Below are 25,750 nucleotides of genomic sequence, written 5' to 3' on the forward strand. Positions count from 1 at the left end.
AAGATCTCCTGGAGGAGGAAGTGGCAACCACTCCAGTATTCTTGCCTGGAAAATTCCACAGACAAGAGGAGCCCGGTGGATGCATGGGGCCGCAGGGCTGCAAAGAGTTGGGCACAGCTGAGCGACTGGGCACAGGCCACGCCTAGAACAGCACTGTCCAGCAGGACCCCTCAGCAAGACCGCGGCCCGGTTTTCTAGTCACCAGCCCTAGAGTGTTGCTCCGCCTGCCCCAAGCTGGGAAGACTGAAGGGAAGGGCAGCGAGTGCTCTGAGAGCTCAGTGTTAAAAATTGGCTGCTCCTGCCAGAGCCAGTACGTCCTCAGCTTAGATGTGAAGCCAGGTCCCCTGGAGTTTTTGGTCTTTGGGGAAGCATTGGAGTTGCCAGGTGTTGGAACTGAACCAGACCACCTGGTATTTTAGTTTCCTGTATAATAATATGAAAGAAAGAAAAAAGCCAGACCCAAGAGTCCAGTAAAAGAAATCACTTGAGTGATTCTGGAAAGATGGCAGTGGCAACAGCGTAGTTGTTTATTCTCCCTGAATCACCACATAAAAATATCCATAACAGCTAGATAGCAAACCCTGAAACCCGTGAGCAGTATTTACAATAAAACTGGGTGTTAAGTTATCCCTATCAAATCTCAAATACCAGTAGCTTGGGGATATGCCGCTGGTGTCAACAAGCCCTGCAGAGCATCAGCTTCAGTCTAAAAGAAAGCAGAAGTACGTACTGGGGCGTTTGACAGACTAGGGGATAGAAGAACCCCAAAATTTCCAATGGGAATTCACCGGAAAGTTCAGCAGGTCAACGTGAGAATAGCAACTGAAATTGAAAGGAGTTTTGACCACTCAGATAATGGATGGGTAGAAGAGATCTGTGAACTAACCCTTAAGAGCTCTTGAAACCAGTCAACCAGGGCTTACTTCCAGAACAAGTGTCTCTACCGAAGAGGAATTCAGCTTGGGAGTAGACCGAAGGTGATCAGGATGGGGAAAGTTACAGTTAAGGAAAAGGGAGGTTTAAATAAATTTGTGTTTGTGTGTGTGTGTGGAATCTCAAAAAGCAGCTGCCTGTTGTTGACGACGACATGAAAGTAAAAGAAAAGCTATATGAGGTTTGGAAGGCTACCGAAAATTACTGATGTCAAGTTTTCCAGTTGTTACAAGAAAAAAAAGAGTAAGGAGAGAATCCTGTAGATGATGAAACCTTGCCAGAGAGACATACCACAAAACAGGTGAAAACTGTAACTTTCTATTTCAAAATTAGAGAAGAAGTTAAGGTCACACTGTGAGTTCATGAACAACATAAATCTGACATCTATAAAGCTCAGAAATGAGGTGGCAGAGTTAGGAAAACACTGGAAATAAAACTTATTTTGGAAATGAAAGTTGAGCACAAGAATAGATAAACATAACAGAAAATGCCTTAAGGGAGGAAAAAGTTTAATATCAAAATAAATGAAGAGATAAGAAGACCTTGAAAAATAGCGATAAATATTAATGATAGGCAAAGAAGACCCAACATACAGATAATATAAATCCCTGAAAGAGGAGAATACCAGGAAACTGAACAGATAGTTAAACTATAATTTAAGAAGATGGTCACAAAATAAAAGATTCAAGCCTACGTATTGAAAGAATATACTTTGAGGCAACCCGGAATGGTCAATACCAAGACATAGTCTTGGTAGACTACTTGGGTGATGAAATTATAGAGGAACTTGAGGAAAGTCAAGATAGTGGTTACTTTTCACAGGAGGGAGGGGCTTGTGATTGGGACAGGGCACATGGAGGAACTCTGGGGCGACTCCTCTTTTCTTTCTTAATCATGGAGAACTCTATGTAACACAAACTTGACCATCTTCACCACCGTAAGTGTGCAGTTCATCTGTGTTAAGAACATCCACATTACTATGCAGCCCATCTTCAGAGCTGTTTTCATCATGACGGCCCCAAACTCTGTACCCCTTAAACAACTCTTCATCCCCACAACCTCCACCACTTACTTTCCGTGTCTGTGAATGTGACTGCTGCAGGGCTCTCACACAGGTGGAAGCATACAGTGTCTTTTCGTGGCTTCTTTCACTTAGCATGATGTCTTTGAGGTTCATCTGTGTCATTGCGCGTGTCAGAATTTCCCTTCTCTTTTAAGTCAAATAATACTCTAATACTCTGTTGTGTGTATATAACACGTGTTTGGGCCCATGCATCCATCTGTTGGAGGGGCTGTTTCTTAATGTGGGTGGTGGTTTTAAAGTGTTCGCCTTAACAATAAGTCATCAAATCATGCATTTGTTTAGCGTGGTTTTCTGTTAATGTGTCATTTTACAGTAAAAAGGGTTAAACTCCTTTCGGAGGTTGTTACTGTTCTAGTGGGGGTGCTCTGTAGCTAGATCTCAGGCTTTCTCCCCAGTGGCTGAAAGCTGAACAAAAAGCAGTGCTGGAACTTGTCTTTATTTTCAATAGATCGTGGATAGTTATCCGGATCCGTATGTATAAATTTAATCCTCTGTTCTTAAGGCTGCATAGTGTCTCAGAGTCTGGATGTACCATAATTTTTTCCAAAAAGTTCCTTTTTTGATGGTCTTTTAGATTACTGGCATATTTTTACTACTATAAATAATTGTTCAGTAAACATCTATATTCATCTCTGTGTCTAAATGTAGATCTTTCTCCATATGTCTTCTTATAAACCAGTGCTTTTCTTTCTGTAGGTGTTGGAATTGCTGAGTCCACAGTATGCTCATTTCACCTTATAGGAGATAATATCTAAACATATTGCTTGATCCTGGATAAAGAAAAAATTGCTATAAAAGACAGTATTGGGATAATTTGAAAATTCTGAATGTGGACTATATATTAGATAATACTGATGTAACAACAATAAATTTCTTGAGTGTAATAATCTTATCATTATGTGAGAGGGTCATCTTTTTCTTGGATTAAAAGGTGAAGAGTCATAATATCTGCATTTTACTCTCAAATGGTTCAGAAAAAAAAATTGCATACTTATATAATTATATACATAAAAATAAAGTAAATGAGGCCAAATGTTAATAAATATCAGTAGTGAAACTAGGTGGAAGGTTGTAGAGTTTATCATATTATTCTTGTAGGCTTTTTCTAAGTTTGACATTAAAAATGAAATTAAATGTTAATGTTTTTAATGGGTTACTATCAGATTACTTTGAAAAAAGAACAGAGCAACTCATAGCCCGATTAGTTGTGATGGTGCTATTGAACCACAAATGGTGTCTTCCTCTTTAATTTGCATTTCCTTGACACAAGATTCTAAAATTGGCAGACACAGCAGCTCTAGGAGGAGAGGCGGGAATGCGTCTTTGCAGCCGATTGCTTTTTGTTCCCTGAGCCATCCTAGGGCTCATTCGGACTGATCTCAATGCAAATTTATAGATATTTTTTATTATAAGACGGCCCGCTGTTTCTGCCAACAACTTTTTTGTTTATTTGGACCCAGTGTGGGTGGAACGGGGAGCCTTCCTTGTACTAAGCTTGTGGCTGGGAAGAGGGGATTTAGTCAGCCACCATTAGAGGGAAAACGTACGTTCAGCATATGCAGAAACCAGTTTGTTTTCTTTTTGGCTGATTTGCTGTCACTTATCCATAGAAAACCACCTTGCTCTCTTTCTTTAGGGCCGTACTGTGATGTGCTCTGCTAGGTCTCTTTGTTCTGAAGGCCGCATCTCCAGATAATTTTCCTGTAATATGTAGAGATTGGCTATTTCTTTAAAAAGCCTGGATTTCTAGGGGGCCCTGGACTGGGAGGAAGGAGATGGGAGAAGGGGTTAGGGTGAAGGAAGCTGTTGCAGGTGACCAGGGTAACTGGACAGCCTGTTGCTGTTGTTCAGTCTGTCAGTCATGTCTGACTCTTTGCGACCCCACGAACTGCAGCATGCCAGGCTTCTGTCCTTCATCTCCTGGAGCTTGCTCACGTTTGTGCCAGTGATGCTATCTAACCTTCTCATCCTCTGCTGCCCTCCTTCTCCTTTTGCCCTCAGTGATTCCCAGCATCAGGGTCTTCTCCAGTGAGCTGGCTCTTCTCATTAGGTGGCCAGAGTGATGGAGCTCCTGTACTCTGGACATCCTTTTCAGTTCAGTCGCTCAGTCATGTCCGACTCTTTGTGACCCCATGGACTGCAGCACACCAGGCCTCCCTGTCCATCACCAGCTCCTGGAGTTTACTCAAGCTCATGTCCATCGAGTCGGTGATGCCATCCAGCCATCTCATTCTCTGTGATCCCCTTCTCCTCTCGCCTTCAATCTTTCCCAGCATCAGGGTCTTTTCAAATGAGTCAGCTCTTTGCATCAGGTGGCCAAAGTATTGGAGTTTCAGCTTCAGCATCAGTCCTTCCAATGAACATTCAGGACTGATTTCCTTTAGGATGGACTGGTTGGATCTCCTTGTAGTCCAAGGGACTCTCAAGAGTCTTCTCCAACACCACAGTTCAAAAGCATCAATTCTTCAGCGCTGCATGAAGTGGACATCCTGTATGAAGGCTTAATTTTCAAAAACAAGGAGAGGCCATTAAGAGACTTGTCATGAGACCTGTGAAACGGTGATGCATGTCCTCATCACAGGCACGTGCTCCCATGACAGTAGGAACCAGAGGGCCTCATTGTCTCCTGTTCCTGTCGAGGCTGTGCCACACTCCTAGGAGCCTGGGAACCGGCTGTGAAAAGGAACAGGACCCTGATCTTGCCCTACAAGTCCCCACTCCTACACACGCCCTTCCTTTCGGTAAAACTGCCTGCCTTGCAGTGCTCCAGCTTCAAAGGGAGGATTACTCAAAACCTTACTCAACCTTGCTACATGTGTTCAGCTTTGTAGTAAAATGACATGTAATTTATACCCCCATGATTTTACCTATTTATTGATGTATTCTTGCTTTGGACACTGCATCCTTTTGGGCCAGAACGGAGAAGATAGAAATGGGAGAGCTTCTCCTGAGTAGTTTCTGATGGTATGTTTGGGACCAACCAGTCTATTTTCAGCCTGGTGACCTCTGTTCTGGTTTTTCTGGTTTATCTTGAATAAAATACCTGAGCACATTTTTGACTGATGGTCTGAGCAGGGACAATAATATTTGAAACTTGAACCATCTGAAAAATTATGAAATGCAAAGTCACTGTCTTAATACATGATTTGGAAAATCACGTAGCAAACCCTAGAACTGATGGCAGGATGGAAAGGAAGTTTTCTCATTTTCACGTTAGCAGACTTTTGGTTCTTTCCCTAAATGACACTGCAAACATCCTGCCAGTTCTTCCAGATTGGGAGTGAACTTGAATTGCGGGAGAGATTTCCAAGGCCCTCTGAGATCTCAGCTCAAATCTTCTGTTTTCACGAGGTCTTTCTGCTTCCCAGGATGGCAGAATTAATCCACGTGTCAGGAGCACTTGGCCAACAATCTCCTTGAGTCTGGCAGGAGAAATGCCAGTCTGTTTGCACCTGGGATGGAGCTCTGGGCCCTGTATCTCTGGGCCAGACACACAGGCCTGCAGGCTTCAGCGAGCAGTAGTCACTCACTTTATGCTGACGTCCAGGGCTGGCTTGCTGTCGGTGGATAGACCCAGAGGTGGAACTGCTCAGACTCTGCAGTGCCATCCATGTCGCTACTGAGCTTCCAGTAGCGGCAGCATTTCACCTCAGTGCTCGTGACAAGCCCCAGCCCCTTGGAGAGGCAAAGCCACCTGTTTACTTTCATCTCCTTCTCAGCCCTGGGGATGGTATGCTTTGGGATGCATCCCATGCTTCCCAGAAATCCACTGATCTCAGGTCACCTTTCAGTTGTGCCAAGAGGTGATCAGAATTCTACCTAAGCCCTGGATTGTGGTTACAGTTGACATACCACGTGTGTTGCTATTTTTCTCCAGTGTATTCTTGACATCAGGGCTTTCCTGATAGTTTAGTTGGTAAAGAATCCATCTGCAATGCAGGAGACCCTGGTTCGATTCCTGGGTTGGGAAGATCCACCGGAGAAGGGATAGGCTATCCACTCCAAAATTCTTGGGCTTCCCTTGTGGCTCAGCTGGTAAAGAATCTGCCTGCGATGCAGGAGACCTGGGTTCAATCCCTGGGTTGGGAAGATCCCCTGGAGAAGGAAACGTCTACCCACTCCAGCATTCTGGCTTAGAGAATTCCATGGATTGTATAGTCCAAGGGGTTGCAAAGAGTCAGACACAACTAAGCGACTTTCAAAAAAAAAGAAATTCTTGATATGAAGCTTTTTTCTCATGACAATATAACAGCCTCCTTTAAGTATTTTTTAGAGCAGCTTTGAAACATAGATGTTCAAACATGTTAATAGTCCATTATTTCCTATCTGTGTGTTTTGGGCAGGAACCATATACCAGAATATGAACCCATGTATATGACTCCCCTTTGGCCAAAATATTCTGATACATAAACATATAAATATATAATCTTTGTGAATATGCAAGACAAGAGGTACAGAATGCCTGGTACCTGTGTACACACACACACAGTCATATATGTACACATATATACCTATATAGAGAGAGTACCTATTAGGTACCAGGCGTTCTGCTCCTCTTGTCTGGAATTCTCACAGTGATCCTATAAGACAGGGATGGTTGTTACCATATTCTAGATGTGTCAGCTGAAACCGGGAGTAGTTAAAAGTCACGTGTCAAAGAGAACGTGCTGTTAAGTGATGGTCCAGACACACGCCGAGCCCTGTGAATTCCAGAGCCCACGTCTGTTCACTGCATCGTGTCCTCCGAGATGCCCTGTGGACAGTGGACAGGCATCTTCTCTCATTCATGGGCATCCAGAGCTCTCAGCGCTCCTTGCCCTGGCCTGTCACAGAGGCATCTGTTGACTGTGTCCTGGCTCCCCACGTGGCATCTGGAGAGAAGTATAGGCCGTGGGAAGTCAGCCCAGGCCACGCCTTGGCCTGCAAAACTGTCAGCAGTGACACCTGCTCTTACTGCCACCTGATGAGCTTATAGCCACAGGAACAGCGTTTCAACTAGATGTGTGTTTTCTGTGTGGACAAAATTAGTGAAGGAAAGTTAGGACCAGCCTAGATAGCATATTCAGAAGCAGAGACATTACTTTGCCAACAAAGGTCCGTCTAGTCAAGGCTGTGGTTTTTCCAGTGGTCACGTATGGATGTGAGAGTTGGACTGAAGAAAGCTGAGCGCCGAAGAATTGATGCTTTTGAACTGTGGCGTTGAAGAAGACTCTTGGGAGTCCCTTGGACTGCAAGGAGATCCAACCAGTCATTCTAAAGGAGATCAGTGCTGGGTGTTCTTTGGAAAGGCTGACGCTAAAGCTGAAACTCCAGTACTTTGGCCACCTCATGCAAAGAGTTGACCCATTGGAAAAGATTCTGATGCTGGGAGGGATTAGGGGCAGGAGGAGAAGGGGACGACTGAGGATGAGATGGCTGGATGGTATCACTGACTCGATGGACATGAGTTTGGGTGAACTCCGGAGTTGGTGATGGACAGGGAGGCCTGGCGTGCTGCGATTCGTGGGGTTGCAAAGAGTCAGACACGACTGAGCAACTGAACTAAACTGAAGCTAGATTTAATAAAAGACCAGTTTCTTTCCTTTCCAGTCAGTAGTCATGAAGGGACGTGAGAGTTGCACCATAAAGAAGGCTGAGTACTGAAGAACTGATGCTTTCGAACTGTGGTGCTGGAGAAGGCTCTTTAAGAGTCCTTTGGACAACAAGGAGTCAGACTAGTCAATCCTAAAGGAAATCAAATCTGAATGATCAGTGGAAGAACTGATGCTGAAGCTGAAGCTCCAGTGCTCTGGCCATCTTATGTAAAAAGCCAACTCATTGGAAAAGACCCTGAAGCTGGGAAAGATTGAGGGCAGGAGGAGAAGGGGATGACAGAGGATGAGATAGTTGGATGAAATCACTGAACCGATGAACATAGTTTTGAGCAAACTCTGGGAGATAGTGAAGGACAGGGAAGCCTGGTGTGCTCCAATCCATGGGGTTGCAGAATTGGACATGACTTAGTGACTAAACAGTGAGCAACAGCAAAGGACTAATGCTTTAAAAAGTATATAATAAAAATGGCATGGGGATCGCTATAAAAGTTTCCAAATGCTTGCTCTCAAATTCTGTAGTTCTCTCATTGTGGGCTGGTGGAATAAACAGTTCATGGTCCAACACTGGTCTGTGGGGCCATCTCAAATGGGACTCCACCATATAATTTAGAGGTGGCTTAGGCTTCAGAAGAAATGTATACTTTCTATAAGCCACAATTAAAAAAAAAAAACTTTAGAGTAATAGAGAGTGTCTCTGTTTAACATTCTAACTTATAATATTGTGTCTGCAACTTTTTTTAAATTGTAGAAGTAACTTAGACTTGAAACAAAAGCTCAAATAGAATGAAAATATCCAAACTAAAAAATGTACCCTCCAAGCTACTATTATCAATCCCTAAATTGGGAGTTCATTGCACATTCAAGAAGGAAGGGTGTGGATCAAGATTTATAATGAATGAAGGGATGGGAGAGGCGTTTTCAAAGTCTACCCAATTTTTTACTCTATCTGCATTTTTATTTCAAGGGGGAAAGTGTGACTTCTCAGAATGTGTTATTATTCTGTAGAGTTTCAAAGTCACATGGCAGCTGTTTTTGGTTCCTAGTGTCTTCTAACCCCAGTTCTCTTTTGTTGCAGAGCCAGATCACGCTAATGGACATACCCGTGTTTAAAGCCATCCAGCCGGAGGTCTGTACTTGTCCTGTCCTCTGTACTAGCAGTGCTTGGGCGGGGAGGGAGGATTTTGTCCTGTTAGAGGGACTAAGTTTCCCGGTTTCGCTCTTGAAGTCTCTATAAACGTATGTTATCGATTTAAGCCCCCATCAAAGAGAGCATCTGGAGAAGGCAATGACACCCCACTCCAGTACTCTTGCCTGGAAAATCCCATGGACGGAGGAGCCTGGTAGGCTGCAGTCCATAGGGTCACACAGAGTTGGACACGACTAAAGCGACTTAGTAGCAGCAGCAGTAGCAAAGAGAGCATCCAGGAATCCCATTCTCAAAGGGGCTCATCCTCTGAGCCTGCTGTTTGGATTTTTCCAGAGGATGGGACCGCATCTGGCCCTCTCTGTCAGGGCTGGGGGCAGTCAGTGCCCATGGCTGGCCTCCACACCTGAGTCTAAGGCCTGGCCTTCTCCCGGGTCACCCCTGCTGGAGACGCTCACTGTTCAAGATGGAGATGGGAGGGAACATTTCCTAGGAGCTTTTTTTCTGTTGATCCCAAATTCTGATGGTTGCCTTGTTTCTGATTTTGAAGCCAGTTGCTGCAGCAAAAATGTATACGTATTTACGTTAAAAGCATACATATATTTTTAGAAACAGCATATTCAATGAAGAGAAAAAAAGTTGAATTTAGTCTTTGGAAAAAATTCTGGAAATGTCTAGCAGTTGATAACGTGGCTTTACAGTTAGTTTAGTCCCAGTTCTGGTTTTGTTATCAAGTGATAGAAATTCATTTCAAGTAGCTGAATAGGCAGAGGAAGAATTTACGAGCGTAAAGGGGGCACTTTCCATACCTGTGGGCCTGGAGTTCAGGCAGCCTACGTTGCCGAGCAGGACGCACACTCTCTCCCTGCTTTCTGCCTCGCCTCTGCCTTCCCCTCTCCCCTCTCTCCTGCCCTGTTCTGTCTGCCCCTGCGGTCCAACCTGGCCTGCCCAAAGGGCCCGCATTTGCGCGGTGTCTGTGGAAGCCACCTTCCAGATTGGGACCAGCCCGTCTCAGTCCAGCCCAGCTGAGTTCTGTGTCCAGAACCGGTTCAGTGACTCAGCTCAGGAGTTTGTGGCCAGGACGAGCGTGTACAGCTGAGCGGACCCAGCTTTGTGAGTGGGGTGCAGATTTCAGAGAAGAGGAGTGTGGATCGGGAGACGTGTCAAAACCACGGTATTGATTAAATATTGATTTGTTGGTTCACTTGTTTATTCTTGGCCAGGTCAGGTCTCTGTTGCGGCCCGCGGGCCCTTCGCTGTGGTGCACAGGCTTCTCCTTAGTGGTGGTGTGCAGGCTCAGGCATTGTGGCGCTTGGGCTCAGTTGACGCGTGGCTTGTGGGGGTCTTAGTTCCCTGACGAGGTATCGAACCTGCGTCCCCTGCATTGGAAGGCAAAGTCTTATCTATTAGGCCCCCAGGGAAGTCCCCAGAACACTCTTAACAGGATGCCCTTCTTCTGACAGTGTGGTGTTGTTAAGACTTTGAGAAAAACAGCGTATTTTAATACAAAGCCAGACAAAGGATCCAGGCCTTCCTAGAGCTGGCATCTAACGCACTATAAATCAAGGGGAGAGTAGTATTGCTAGCTGCACTCGGCGCTTGTGTGAGGACGTGGCAGTGATTTGTGTTTGTGTGTGTGTGTGTTTTATTCATTAAGTTGGGGGGGGCAGAATTATGTTTGATTTTTTGAACTGGCTGACTTAAGTCTTTCTCTATTTTCTTCTAATGTGGGGATTACACATTCTTTCTAATTAAAACAAAAACCAATACCCACTCAGCGCACTACACCCTGGAGCCTGTTGGGGGAGTAGTTGCGTGACAGTTGCCTCAGCTGAATTATTAGGTCTCTGCTCACGTTCTCTGCTTTGGCTTGACCTGGAGCTTTATTCTCTGCCCTGAACATCGGGGAGGGCCGCCCAGTCTGTGGTGAGCCCGGGGACGCAGGCATGGCTGCTTGGGCCGATTGTAGGAGGGGAGGGGTGGGGGGCTCTCAAGAGGCATGGCCAGGAGCGTATCTCGTATCAAGTTGTGACAAGACGTTAAGTTTTGCGGTCAAGTTTTGCTTTAAAGATGCACTTGGAGCTGTGGTTCTCAAGCACAGCCTCGCATCAGAATCACCTGGGCAGCCTTGGAAACACTGGGTGCCTGGACTGCACCCTAGACCGTGGACTCTGAGCCTCTGGGTTAGAGTCCAGAACACTGTCAGCCCTGTTTTGTCGAAGCTCACCAGTTGATTCTGCTGCCAAGTGAGGATTAAGAATGATCTGCTGCGAGGTATCTGGAGAAACCCCAAACTTCTCCATTTTAGATCTGTGATATGTTAGCTAAAAACCGGAAGAGTTTGTTCCTCATTGTCATTGTCAAAACCATGGTTAAAAGGAGCACCCTGGGAGCTGTCCCAGCTTCTCTGCTCTTGTTATTGTTGTCAGCAGACTGAAAACTGGAACCTTTCCCCTTGATGATGTCTGCCACGTTACGGCTGGACCACCCCAGAGTCGGAAGCATGTGAGTAAGGGACACGTGTCAGTTTGATGTAGACAAGACTTTGCAGGAAGCAGAGGCTGGCACCTGATAGTGAGATGGGCACCCTGAGTGATCTGGATTCCCAGAAGATCAGGAAACTTGTGCCTTGCAATCCTGGCTGTGCTTCAGAATCAGTTGAGAGCTCCATAAAAAATAAAAAAAATAAAAATAAAAATAAAAAAATCCAGATCCCTAGGCTTTGTGCCTGGAGATTCTGATTCCATAGGCTTCGAGTAGGGCTGGGAATCCCTTTCAGTCAGTTGTAGTCACTGTTCTTTTTGATGCATAAATTGTTATTCCATCGCTAAGTTGTGTCCGACTCTTTGTGACCCCATGAACTCCCACTCACCAGGCTCCCCTGTTCTCCACAATCTCCCGGAGTTTGCTCAAATTTATGTCCACTGAGTTGGTGACACTATCTAACCATCTCGTCCTCTGCTTTCCCTTCTCCTCTTGTCTTCAGTCTTTCCCAGCATCAGGGTCTTTTCCAATGAGTCAGGTGGCCAAAGTATAACTGTATAAAGTATAATGCGTAAATTATCCTGTCTTTAACCAATGGGAGCCCTTTCATGTCATCTCCTGTATCCTTTTAACATCATCCCATTATTTTTTGAGAAATTCCTTGCTCTTTGATACAAGATAAACTGGTTTCTTGCTGAAGACCTGGAGTCAGGCAGTCCCTCAGGGGTCCTGGTTTCTTTTAGTGGAGAACAGGGTTTAGAAACCACAGCCTTGGGGAGAGCATTTTCATTGCTATTGGACTGCTGATGCTTTTAGGCCTTTTTGGTGGGTGAGGCTAGGAGATATTTATTTTTTAAAACTAAAAGTCATGAGTTTATGACTGGATGATTGGACGGGCGATGTTATTCCCTCCTCATCCTTATCATGGCTTCGCAGCCGGTGGCGTATATTTCCCCACCCCTGGACTTTGGGCCACGCTGGTGACTTGGGCCCAAGTGATGGGATGCGAGTGGTGAGCTGAGCCGCTGAAAGTCAGGAAGCTTCACTAGCCCTCTCAGAACTTCCACTCTCTCTGAGGGACCCATTGCTCTTGTGCTTTTAGCCTGAGTCCCCAAATGAGGACGCGGAAGGTGACATGACCCTGACCCGAAGCCTGAACTCCAGCATAACTTGGTACAGCCCGGTGGTTCCAGCAGAGATCAGCTGAACTGCAGTCACTCTAATGACCTGCTTGTCACCGTGAGCCTCTGAGATTTTAGGATCGTTCCTTATGCCACTTTATCAGGTGGAAGCCCAACCAGTACAGTGTTGGTCTTTCCAGTTCAAATCTAGCATTCCGGGATTGTTAACTTAATTCCTTTGATTTTTTGGCATGTTTTCTTTTACCCTGCCAATTTTGGTTCCTAACAACATTAAATAATTATTTTTTTTGTATTATTCATCTCTCTCTCTCACACACGCACATATATATACATACACATATATGATAGTTTTAAAATAATAATATCAGTATTACTGTTATTATTTAGCAGACTGCTACAGTTGAACATTTAATTGTAGTTATATTTGTCTTTAGTTCCTTTTCTTCTTTTCTCCCTCCTACTACTTACACGCCCAGGTGGGTCTCCTTCCCTGGCCTCCCTGCAAAGGTCTTTGAACACACCAGGGCAGAGAAAGAGTTTATGCTCACTTAGTTCTGGAGGGTTGCATCCTGAGAGACCCTGTTGTAATCCCCATGCCTGGAACATACTATCTACATGATAAATATGTGCTGAGTGAGCGGAGCATGAATGAATGAAGGAGAGAGGCACCGTAGCAGAACAGTCTCTGGCCAAATGCAGGCAGATGCCAGGGAGGGCCTACCAAGGAGGGGAGGTGATTACCAGAGTGCCTGTTCTGCGGTGTAACCACTTCCCCCAAAGCTGGGGTTTTGCCTGGTGAGCACAGTCTTTGAAGATTCACATTTCCAAATGCTGTTGATAACAGAGGGTAGAACTGCGGCTTTGCTCGTTTCTGCCAACGGGGCCGCAAGAGCATCGGCCCAGGGCTCAGAGGAGGCCAGGCAGACAGTGAGTTAAGGATTGGCAGAGAGCAAGGAAAATGGAGGTTAGCGAATATGGAGTCATAACTATTCCCTGGTGACTCTGGCAAGTGGCCGATTTTATCAAAACCTGGTGGGTTAATGCAGATACAACTTGGCAGCATAATGGCTCTCAGCCGTGTTTGCCTGGCTAGCTGTGGCCTAGAACCCTCTCCATGCCATGATGGATTGGTTTGCAGGGATGGGTGGATTCCTGCTGCCCAGGAAAAGGGCTGCATGGTGAAGGGGGTCTTTCTGTGGGAGTCCTGGTGGCAGCTGCCTTGGGAGAGGGTACATTTGCAGGGTGGCATTTTTGTCTCCACCAGCCTTCCCTACAGAATCTGCCTGTCCTTATGCCCACCTCCTGGCCTGTGGAATTGAAGGCCTGCCAGTTTCTCAGAGACCAGTTTGAAGGTCGGAACTGTTTCTGTTGTTAGTTTTAACATGAAGCATCAGTGGGTGAACCGCTGTTCTTAGAATGTGCACGCTGTGCTCTGTGATCGACTCACCAGGTTCTGCCCGAGTCCAACTTCTGGGCCCGCTGATCCTGCTTGGGGTGCTAGACAGCACAGGCTCAGCCTGGCAAGGCTGGGGTGCGGTCCCAGCTTCACCATTCCCAGCTTGGAGTGTGAACAAATTACTCATTCTCTTTATGCTTGGGTTTTCTCGTGTGTAAAGTGAGGGAAACCATAGTGTTCACCTCACGTGAAAGAACTCGGTGCAGTGCCCGCGTGTGGGAAGTTCCCAGTCACTCGAGGCTGTGATTCCTCACCAGCGCATGCTCTGAATAGGCTCTGTGCATTTTGAGTGTGAGCTCATGCTCGAAAGAACATTCAGGGATGCCCGGGTGGGAGCCAGTGGCCCAGAGGAGGCGATGGTCTGAGTAGCAGAGCAGTGAAGAGCACTGTGTTTGGAATCCTTAAGACCTGAGTTCATACCCGAGCTTCTCAAATGGTGGGGAGGCTGAGGTCTGGATGGAGACACATCTCACGGTTTCCTGGGGCCACAGAGAGACTCGCTCTGCTGTTGGGTCGGGACACTGGCTTCTTGGAAAGAAAGCTGTGATAAACTTAGAGTATTAAAAAGCAGAGACGTCGCTTTGCTGACAAAGGTCCATAAAGTCAAAGCCATGGTTTTTCTAGTAGTCACGTATGGATGTAAGAGTTGGACCACAGAGAAGGCTGATCACTGAAGAACTGATGCTTTTGAACTGTGGTGTTGGAGAAGACTCTTGAGAGTCCCTTGGACAGCAAGGAGATCAAACCAGTCAATCCTAAAGGAAATCAGTCCTGAATATTCATTGGAAGGACTGATGCTGAAGCTGAAGTTCTAATACTTTGGCCACCTGAGACTCACTGGAAAAAACCCTGATGTTGGAAAAGATTGAGGGCAAAAGGAAAAGGGGGAACGCAGAAGATGAGATGGTTGGGTGTCATCATCAACTCAATGGACCTGAGTTTGATCAAACTCCGGGAGATAGTGAAGGACAGGGAAGCCTGGCATGCTACAGTCTATGGGGTCTCAAAGAATTGGACACGAATGAGTGACTGAATAGCAACTGGCACTGAGCCTGGAAGGCTGGAAGGGATCCTGTCTGATGGGTGATTCGGGGAATGGGATAGGGGTTGGGAACGACATTTCAGGCAGCGCGAATAACACTGCAAAGGCAGGTGGTATATTTCCCCAAGTTTAACACTATTCTTGGTACCTAGTGTCTGGGGAGAAAAAAAGGTGAGCTGTTGTTCTCTGGGTCCTGTGCTCCTAAGGGACGCCCTTGCGGGAGATGTGGGTGTGCTGGAAGCTCCCCAGAGATGTGTGTGTCATTCTCTTCCTGTCTGGCAGCCAGGGGAGCGCAGGGTCACAGAGGCACATGGATGGGTGTCCAGAGACCCGAATGTGATGGAAACGAACTGCAGTGGGTACCAGACTCAGTGGGGTGGGAAGCTTCTCCACGCGCCTGTGTTTCTTCCAGTCCCGCTGCCCCTGCCGACGTTGCTCCATCCCCACTGCCAGATTTCTCACTCATTGACTTCTTCGTGAGTTGGTGAGCCATGTGCTAGAGAGACAGAGGTGGAGGGGCCACTTCTGTGAGAGTGAGGGGCAGACATGGAAACAGACAGTGGGCTAGAAGCATTTGGGCTGTCGGGGCCTCGAGCAGAGAGCGGCTGGTGGAGAGGAGCAGGTGGCAGAGCTTTAGCTGGCTAGCCTGGGGATCACTGGGGAGCTTCATGAAGGGAGTGATGGGCACAGATTTGTAGAGGAGATGTGGGAGATTTCTAGGGACTTTGTTCTAAGTGGGGAGACAGAGCCGACTGCACTCAGGGAGACTGGTCTGGGAGCTGTGCTGCAGTTGCGGGGAGGCAAGGGTGGTCTCAATGGTGGGGAGGTGCCTGGCCCCGGACTGGGTAGGGGCCTGCCCTGAGGGCTGAGGCAAGAAGACACAGGTGACAGAGGGGTGCACTCTGCGTTTGGGGAGCAGAGGGCAGAGGAAGTGGCCCTGGATGCAGGAAGAGGCCCAGGGAGCCCAGCGTCCTGATGCTGAGCAGGGTAGCGGGCAGCATCTTGTCCAGGTGAGGGAGGCCAGGAGGTCCGGAAGGAGAAGGATTTCAGAGTTCAGGGTCAGAGCTGGGGTCGCTCTGATGACTGTGCTGGACGGGGTGCTGACTGCGCCTTTGGGTAGCTGAGGTGGAGGGGGATACGGTCTTTTGGGGGATGGTTGAGATACAGTGTGACCCAGAAGTGCAAGGGTACCGCCCAGTGGACTGATGTCCTCGGTGATGATGGTGGGAAACTGGAAGGAGACTGTGAGCCCTGCTGACGGTGAGAGCATCCTGGGGCGAGGCGGGCAGGATATGGAGGGGAGACGGAGGGCCGGAGGGTCCCTCCCTGAAATGGCTCAGAGGAGAGCTGTGGGCACAGCCTGGGAGCCTTGTGAGGGATGGGGGCAGAGTATCACCAGCAGCTGCCACTTGGGTTCGAGGCACAGGCCAGCTGGAAGGCAGGCGCAGGGGTGTTCCGGGTGGGCATGCAGCCTGGATCCTTGCTCTCTTCCTCCCTGTGGCCCTGGGGTAGGGCAGATCCGGTGAGGAGGAGGAACAGGTGGGCCTCATTTACAAGTGTTTGGGGACAGCGTAGGCGGTATCCAGATAGAGCTCTGGTCCCTGGGGGTGCCTACCCTAGAGAGACTTGGTTTCACCCTCCCCGAATAAGGGCTGAGCGCTCAGGCCTGGCTGGTCCCCCTGTCTGCTGCTCTGCTGAGGGGCGGGCCTGCAGGCCTGGGAGACTCCCCGCTGAAGCACACGCTTTGCTCGTGGCCACATGACACGTTGCAGTTCAGGAAAACACTGCCTGTGGGTTCAGGAACCTGACCCTCTGGCCTTTTGTCTGGATGCCGTTTGCTTGCTCTGAAGAAGCGGGCATTCCTGAAAGCAGAGGTCAGTGTTGGATGGCGGACAAGCCCTGTGTGTCTTTGCTGCTCCTGGAATCAGAGCATTTGGCCCTGGGAGAAGGGAAGAGCGCCGCCAGCAAGGCAGTTATTTGTAAAAAGGAGATCGGTTTCGCTGACATCATTAAAACCCCTCTTTCAGGTCACATGCTGGGCCATTTTCTCAGACTGTTTCCTTCACTGCCCCAGCCTAGCCTGAGTCACTGCCACCCATCCTCCGATCACATCTCCGCATGGTTGGTTCCCTCCCACCTCCCCCTACAACCTCCTCTCTGTATTCAGAGACATCTTTCTAAAGCCAAAATCCCACTGTGTCCCTGTCCTGCCCAGAACCCTCTGAGGCTCCCCACTGCTCCAAGGATACAGACCCGCCCCCTTTCCCAGCCTGACTCTGCATGAAGAGCCGGCAGCAAGCCCACTGCTCTGTGCTGCCCCACACCCTTCCCTGGTTTCCCTGCCATCTCAGCAACCTTCCTGCAGACTGTGCCCTCCACCGGGGTGCCCTTCTTGTCCCCATCATAGGCGACTCCTCCTTCCGCCTCAGGAGGTGGTGTGAGCAGCTTAGAGCTCGGGCTACAGCAGGCTCCCCTCTGCTCCCTCTCAACCTCACTGTCTGCCACTGCCCACGTACAGGCCTTTTCACCACTGTGCTGAACCGTCATGACTTTGGAAAGCCTGAATAATTAGTGTTTCAAGTCTGCCTCCCTCCTAGATTATAAACTGCATGGACACAGGGGTTGCGCCAGAATGATTCACCCCATATCCTATGACCCAACACAGTGCCTGATGTTACTTGTTGAATATATTTAGGATGTGGTAGTAAAAATAATAACAGTAAAGCCCCATTGAGTCCTCTTGACGTCTACACTGTCCTGCTCCTTCTCTGTTAAAAAAAAAACTGAGTTGGGTAGTAGGGGGTGGGCCAGGTGCCTCCAGTGGCCCAGGCGTGGGGGAGGGTGGCTCCACATCTCAGTGCTGATGCTATTTAGCACCGGAAGCCCAAGCAGCTGTCTCTCTCATCTGTTACTACATTTGTTATTTGCTTCTCATTTCCTACTAATTGCTCTGTCCTTTGCAAGAGTTTGTTGTCACAGTGGAAACAGAGTGGGAACGGGCTTTCCCCCCATAGCTCCCTTCGTGATGGAAACAGAGGTTAGAGAACTTCTCTGAGCCCCAGAAAAAGACCTGCCTAGACAGTGGGGAGAGCTGGCTGGGTCAGGAGTCCGATCTGGCTACAGACACAGGCCAGCAGCACATTTGATCCAGTAAAACCAACACTTTGCAATTTCTAGACTCATTTTTTTTCCCCTCTAACTTCTTGAGTGTGGCTATGACATTTGCGCTGGTTAGAAACCAAATTTCCTTTTAAGTGAATTAATAGCGCAAAACAGAATGTTTGGTGAACAGCTGTTCTGGTCCACAGGGACTTGGAGCCTGGTTGTGATTTTTGTCTGTGAGGAAAACAGGGTTCGTTTGGACTCTTGCTGCTGGAGCAACTGCCTGACTTGCTGGGTCGGGAGACAGGAAGATCTGGCTCTGTGGCCCTCCAGCTGTGTGATCATGGCAGGTTCCTTCACCTCCCTGGGCAGTTTCCTTAGCTGTAAAGTGGCAGTGATACCCATCTCATAGTGTTGCGATGCTTAACAGCGATTGCACGGGCAGCCGGGAGGGAGGCAGAAACTCAACAAGGTGTTTCTCTTTTTTCGAGAGATGTAAGTATATGAAATAAGGAGAAAAGCAATGACAGACTAATAAATCAGCTTAGAAGGGCCCTGGGCCCAGCAGTGCGTCACGTTCTCTGAGGAAGGACCTTTTGTCACTGCTATGACTCTTTACTCCAACCACAGTGGCCTGTTATAGGATCACTGCTTATCATTAGTTGAATAAATGAGAAGCAGGGAGAAGAGCCTTTCTTCCTTGCTCAGGAGTAAAAGGGATAGGTTGATATCTGTGTGACCACGCTGCTGCTGCTGCTAAATCACTTCAGTCGTGTCCGACTCTGTGCGACCCCATAGACGGCAGCCCACCAGGCTCCCCCGTGCCTGGGATTCTCCAGGCAAGAACACTGGAGGTGGGTTGCCATTTCCTTCTCCAGTGCATGAAAGTGAAAAGTGAAAGTGAAGTTGCTCAGTCGTGTCCTACCCTCAGCGACCCCATGGACTGCAGCCTTCCAGGCTCCTCCATCCATGGGATTTTCCAGGCAAGAGTACTGGAGTGGGGATCACGCTAAGTCACTTTATTACTCTAAGGTTCACTTTACACATTTGCACAATGGAGCCGATGATATGATGGCCTCAAAAAACTGGACATGAGGACTGAGTGAGATTTTTTTCAGCTTTATTGAGGCAAAGCTGACATATAATAAGCCACGCATAAATAAAGTCAATGATTTGATGAGTTTGGATGTATGCATATACATGCAAAACCATCAGCAGATAAAGATAATAAATATACTGTCCACCCAGAAAGTTTCCTCATGCTCTTTGCAGTCCCTCCCTCTCTCCACTTCCCCCCTCCACTGTCTTCTTAAAATCAGGTAATATAAGCCCCTAAAATGTGTTCTTCTGTTTCAAAATTGTTTTGGCTGTTGTCCTCTGCATTTCTATAGAAAATTGAAAATCAGTTTGTTAGCTTTTATAGAATCCCCCAGGCTATGACTGTGACTGGGTTGAATCTTTGGGTTGAATCTGTCCATCATTTTGGGGAAAATTGATATCTTAACAATATTGAGTCACTGGAACCATGAGCATAGTATGCAGTTCTGTGTACTTAGGTCTTTTATAATTTATTTCAGTATATGTTGTATACTTTTCAATGTATAGGTCTTACATATCTTTTGTCAGACTAATTCCCAAAATTTAGTTTTCTGTGCTGTTGTAAGTGTTATCTTGTTTAAATTAAGTTCCAGTTGTTCATTACTAATTTATAGAGATATGACCGATTTTTGTAAATTGATCTGTATCCCACAGCTTTGTTTAACTTTCACTTATTCTAGTAGCTGTTTCTGTAGATTCTTTAGGACTTCTACACAGATGATGATATCTCTGTGAATGTGCTAAGTCACTTCAGTAGTGTCCGACTCTCTGTGATCCTGTGGACTGTAGCCCACCAGGCTCCTCTGTCCATGGGACTCTGTAGGCAGGAGTACTGGGTTCGGTTGCCATGCCCTCCTCCAGGGGATCTTCCTGACCCAGGGCTTGAACCTGCATCTCTCAGATCCTCGGCAGTGGCAGCTGGGCTCTTTACCATTAGCGCCACTCGGGAAGCCCATCTCTGTGAACAACAGCAGTTTAAGTTCCTTCTTTCTAGACTAGACGTTTTTGTTTCTTTTCCTTGTCTTACTAACTGGCTATATAGTACCCTGTTGAGCAAAAGTGGTTAGAGCAGATATCCTTGGCTTGTTTCTAGTCTTAGAAGAAAACCGCTCTTCCATTTTTCAGTTCAGTTCAGTCGCTCAGTCGTGTCCGACTCTTTATGACCCCATGGACTGCAGCACACCAGGCTTCCCTGTCCGTCACCAACTCCCGGAGCTTGCTCAAACTCATGTCCATTGAGTGGGTGATGCCATCTAACCATCTCATCCTCTGTCGTTCCCTTCTTCTCCTGCCTTCAATCTTCCCCAGCATCAGGGTCTTTTCCAGTGAGTCAGTTCTTCGCATCAGATGGCCAAAGTATTGGAGCTTCAGCGTCAGTCCTTCCAATGAATATTCAGGACTGATTTCCTTTAGGATTGACTGATTTGATCTCCTTGCAGTCCTAAGGACTCTCAAGAGTCTTCTCCAACACCACAGTTCAAAAACATCAGTTCTTTGGCACTCAGCTTTTTTTATGGTTCAACTCTCACATCCATACGTGACTACTGGAAAAACCATAGCTTTGACTAGATAGGCCTTTGTCAGCAAAGTAATGTCTCTGCTTTTTACTATGCAGTATAGGTTGGTCATAGCTTTTCTTCCAAGGAGCAGGTGGCTTCTAATTTCATGGCTGCAGTCACCATGAATGCAGTGATTTTAGAGCCCAAGAAAATAAAGTCTGTCACTGTTTCCATTGTTTCCCCATCTATTTTCCATGAAGTAATGGGACCAGATGCCATGATCTTCATTTTTTGAATGCTGAGTTTTAAGCCAGCTTTTACACTCTCCTCTTTCACTTTCATCAAGAGGCCCTTTAGTTCTTCTTCACTTTCTGTCAAAGGGTGGTGTCATCTGTGTATCTGAGGTTATTGATATTTCTCCTGGCAGTCTTGATTCCAGCTTGTGCTTCATCCAGCCCGGGATTTCGCATGATGTACTCTGCATATAAGTCAAATAAGCAGGGTGACAATATACAGCCTTGACATACTGCCTTCCCAATTTGGAACCAGTCCGTTATTCCATGTCTGGTTCTAGTTATTTCATCTTGACCTGGATACAGATTTCTCAGGAGGCAGGTAAGGTGCTCTGATGGTCCCATCCCTTGAAGAATTTTCCACAGTTTGTTGTGATCCACACAGTCAAAGGCTCTGGCATAGTCAATAAAGCGGAAGTAGATGTTTTTCTGGTATTCTCTTGCTTTTTCTATGATCCATCAGATGTTGGCAATTTAATCTCTGGTTCCTCTGCCTTTTCTAAATCCAACTTGAACATCTGGAATTTCTTGGTTCACCTATTGCTGAAGCCTAGCTTGGAAAATTTTCAGCATTACTTTGCCAGCGTGTGAGATGAGTGCAGCTGTGTAGTAGTTTGGACATTCTCTGGCTTTGCCTTACTTTGGGATTGGAATGAAAACTGACCTTTTCCAATCCTGTGGCCACTGGTGAGTTTTCCAAATTTGCTGACATATTGAGTGCAGCACTTTCACAGCATCATCTTTTATTATTTGAAATAGCTCAACTGGAATTCTGTCACCTCCACTAGCTTTGTTTGTAGTGATGCTTCCTAAGACCCATTTGACTTCACATTCTGGGATGTCTGGCCTAGACACATACCAGGATGTCTGGTACCATGTCATACCGTCATGGTTATCTGGGTCATGAAAATCTTTTTTTGTGCAGTTCTTCCGTGTATCCTTGCCACCTCTTCTTAATCTCTTCTGCTTCTGTTAGGTCCGTATTGTTTCTGTCCTCTATTGTGTGCATCTTTGCATGAAACGTTCCCTTGGTAGCTCTAATTTTCTTGAAGAGATCTCTGGTCTTTCCCATTCTATTGTTTCATCTATTTCTTTGCATTGGTCACTTAGGAAAGCTTTCTTATCTCTCCTTGCTACTCTTTGGAACTCAGCATTCAGATAGATATATCTTTCCTTTTCTCTTTTGCCTTTAACATCTCTTTTTTTCTCAGCTATTTGTAAGGTCTCCTAAGACAACCATTTTGCATTTTTGCACTTCTTTTTCTTGGGGATGGCCTTGATCACAGCCTCCTGTATACTGTTATGAACCTCAGTCCATAGTTCTTCAGGCACTCTGTCTATCACATCTAATCCCTTGAATTTATTTGTCACTTCCACTGTATAATTGTAGAGATTTAAGTCATACCTTAATGGTCTAGTGGTTTTCCCTTCTTTCTTCAATTTAAGTCTGAATTTGGCAATAAGGAATTCATGATCTGAGCCATAGTCAGCTCCTGGTCTTGTTTTGCTGACTGTATAGAGCTTCTCTATTTTTGGCTGCAAAGAATATAATCAATCTGATTTCAGTATTGACCATCTGGCGATGTCCATGTATAGAGTCATCTCTTGTATTGTTGGAAGAGGGTGTTTGTTACGACCAGTGGGTTCTCTTGGCAAAACTCTGTTAGCCTTTACCCTGCTTTATTTTGTACTCCAAGGCCAAACTTGCCTGTTACTCTAGTTATATCTTGACTTCCTGGTTTTGCATTCCAGTCCCCATGATGAAGAGGACATCTTTTTATGGTGTTAGTTCTAGAAGGTCTTGTAGGTGTCATAGAATCGTTCAGCTTCTTTGGCATTTGTGGTTGGGGTACAGACTTGGATTACCGTGATATTGAATGATTTGCCTTGGAGACGAACAGAGATAATTTTGTCATTTTTGTGATTGCACCCAAGTACTCATTCTGGACTCTTTTGTTGACTATGAGGGTTACTCCATTTCTAAGAGGTTCTTGCCCACGGTAGTAGATGTAATGGTCATCTGAATTAAATTCGCCCATTCTGGTCCATTTTAGTTCACTGACTCCTGAAATGTCGATGTTCACTCTTGCCATCTCCTGTTTGACCATTTCCAATTTACCTTGATTCATGGACCTAATATTCCAGGTTCCTATGCAATATTCTTTATAGCATCGGACTTTACTTCCATCACCAGTCACATCCACAGCTGGCTGTTATTTTTGCTTAAGCTCAGCCTCTTCAGTTCAGTTTAGTCACTCAGTCACATCAGACGGTTGGACGTGATTGAGTGACTGAACTGAACTGAACTGAGCCTCTTCATTCTTTCCTGAGCTATTTGTCCACTCTTCTCCAGTAGCATATTTGAGTACCTACCGATCTGGGGAGTTCATTTTTCAGTGTCATATCTTTTTGTCTATTCATACCCTCCATGGGTTCTCAAGGCAAGGATGCTAAAGAGGTTTGCCATTCCCTTCTCCAGTGGACCATGTTTTGTCAGCACTCTCCACCATTTTTTAAAATTTATTTATTTAATTGGAGGACAGTCAGTTCACAACACTATGGTGGCCCCTGCCACAAATCAGTCACTGGCGTCCCTCCCCCCTTTTCAGGAATCCTCCCCCCACTCCCCACCCCATCCCTCTGGGTTGTCCCTGAGCACCAGCTTTGAGTGCCCTGCTTCATGCATCAAACTTACACTGGTCGTCTGTTTTACATATGGTAATATACATGTTTCAATGCTATTCTCTCATATCATCCCACACTCGCCTTCTTCCGTAGAGTCCAAAAGTATGTTCTCTACATCTGTATCTTTTTTGCTGCCTTGCATATAGGATCATCATTACTATCTTTCTAAATTCCATATATATGTGCTAATATACTGTATTGGTGTTTCTCTTTCTGACTTACTTCACTCTGTATAATAGGCTGCAGTTTCACCCACCTCATTCAGTTCAGTTCAGTCCCTCAGTTATGCCCGAGTCTTTGCGGCCCCATGGACTCCAGCACGCCAGGCTTCCCTGTCCATCGCCAACTCCCAGAGCTTGCTCAAACTCATGTCCATCGAGTCGGTGATGCCATCCAACCATCTCATCCTCTGTCGTCCCCTTCTTCTCCTGCCCTCAATCTTTTCCAGCATCAGGGTCTTTTCCAGTGCATCAGTTCTTCACATCAGGTGGCCAAAGTATTGGAGTTTCAGCTTCAGCTCATTAGAACTGACTCAAATGCATTCTTTTTTTTTTATAGCTGAGTAATATTCCATTGTGTATATGTACAACTTCCTTATCCATTCATCTGCTGATGGACATCTAGGTTGCTTCCATGTCCTAGCAATTGTAAGCACTGCTGGAATGATCATTGGTTTACACCTGTCTCTTTCAGTTCTGGTTTCCTAGGTGTGTATGCCCAGCAGTAGGATTGCTGCATCATATGGCAGTTCTATTTCCAGTTTTTTAAGGAATCTGCAAACAGTTCTCCATAGTGGTTGTATCAGTTTGCATTCCCACCAACAGTGTAAGAGGGTTCCCTTTTCTCTATACCTTCTCCAGCATTGTTTGTAGACTTTTTGATGGCAGCCATTCTGACTGGTGTGAGATGATGCCTCATTGTGGTTTTTTATTTGCATTTCTCTAATAATGCATGACAAATTGGTGACAAAGGCCCATCTACTCAAAGCTATGGTTTTTCCAATAGCCATGAATGGGAGAGTTGGACCATAAAGATAGCTGAGTGCTGAAGAATTGATGCTTTTGAACTGTGGTGTTGGAGAAGACTCTTGAGAGTCCCTTGGACTGCAAGGAAATCCAGCCAGTCCATCCTAAAGGAAATCAGTCCTGAATACTCATTGAAGGACCAATGCTGGAGCTGAAGCTCCAATACTTTGGATACCTGATGCGAAAAACTGACTCACTGGAAAAGACTGTAATGCTGGGAAAGATTGAAGGCAGGAGGAGAAGGGGACAACAGAGGATGAGGTGGTTGGATTGCATCACTGACTCGATGGACATGAGTTTGAGCAAGCTCCAGGAATTGGTGATGGACAGGGAAGCCTGGTGTGCTTCAGTCCATGGGGTCACAAAGAGTCAGATACAACTGAGCAACTGAACTAAACTGAATAATGAGTGCTGTTCAGCATCTTTTCATTTGTTTACTAGCCATCTGTGTGTCTTCTTTGGGGGAAATGTCTGTTTAGTTTTTTGGCTCACTTTTTGATTGGGTTGTTTGTTTTTCTAGTATTGAGCTGCATGAGCTACTTGTATATTTTGGAGATTAATTCTTTGTCAGTTGTTTCATTTGCTATTATGTTCTCCCATTCTGAAGGTTGCCTTTTCATCTTGCTTATAGTTTCCTTCGTTGTGCAAAAGGTTTTAAGTTTAATTAGGTCCCATTTGTTTATTTTTGTTTTTATTTCCATTATTCTGGGAGGTGGGTCAGAAGATCTTGCTGTGATTTATGTCAGACAGTGTTCTGCCTGTGTTTTCCTCTAAGAGTTTTATAATTCCTGGTCTTACATTTAGATCTTCAATCCATTTTGAGTTTATTTTTGTGTATGGTGCTAGAAAGTTCTAATTTCATTCTTTTACACGTGGTTGACCAGTTGTCCCATTACCACTTGTTAAATAGATGTTAGCTATAAGATGTAGGTTTTTCATAAATGGCTTTTATCAAGATTGAGGATTTTCCCTCCTAATCCCAATTTGCTGAGAATTTTGATCTGCAGTAGGTATTGTATGCATGTGACCAGTTGCTCAGCGGCATCCAACTATTTGAGACCCTGTGGACTGTAGCCTACCAGGCTCCTCTGTCCATGGGATTTTCCAGGCAAGAATACTGGTTGGGTTGCCATTTCCTCCTCCAGGGTTTTGTCAGGTATTTTTTCCTG

The 25,750-nt window shown here is 46.1% G+C and overlaps 1 protein-coding gene across 12 annotated transcripts in view; it reads left to right on the forward strand.

Moving 5' to 3' along the window:
• Nucleotides 1-25,750, forward strand: part of RALGPS1 (Ral GEF with PH domain and SH3 binding motif 1) — a 300,991-nt gene that overhangs the window by 41,943 nt on the left and 233,298 nt on the right. For all 12 annotated transcript variants that reach the window (XM_018055789.1, XM_018055792.1, XM_018055795.1 and 9 more), the window contains exon 5: nt 8,687-8,737. In XM_018055789.1, the coding sequence (XP_017911278.1) occupies nt 8,687-8,737 (51 nt within the window). The remainder of the gene's footprint in view (nt 1-8,686; nt 8,738-25,750) is intronic.

The sequence above is a fragment of the Capra hircus genome, chromosome 11 (genome assembly GCF_001704415.2).
Source record: "Capra hircus breed San Clemente chromosome 11, ASM170441v1, whole genome shotgun sequence".
Classification (NCBI taxonomy): Eukaryota; Metazoa; Chordata; class Mammalia; order Artiodactyla; family Bovidae; genus Capra; species Capra hircus.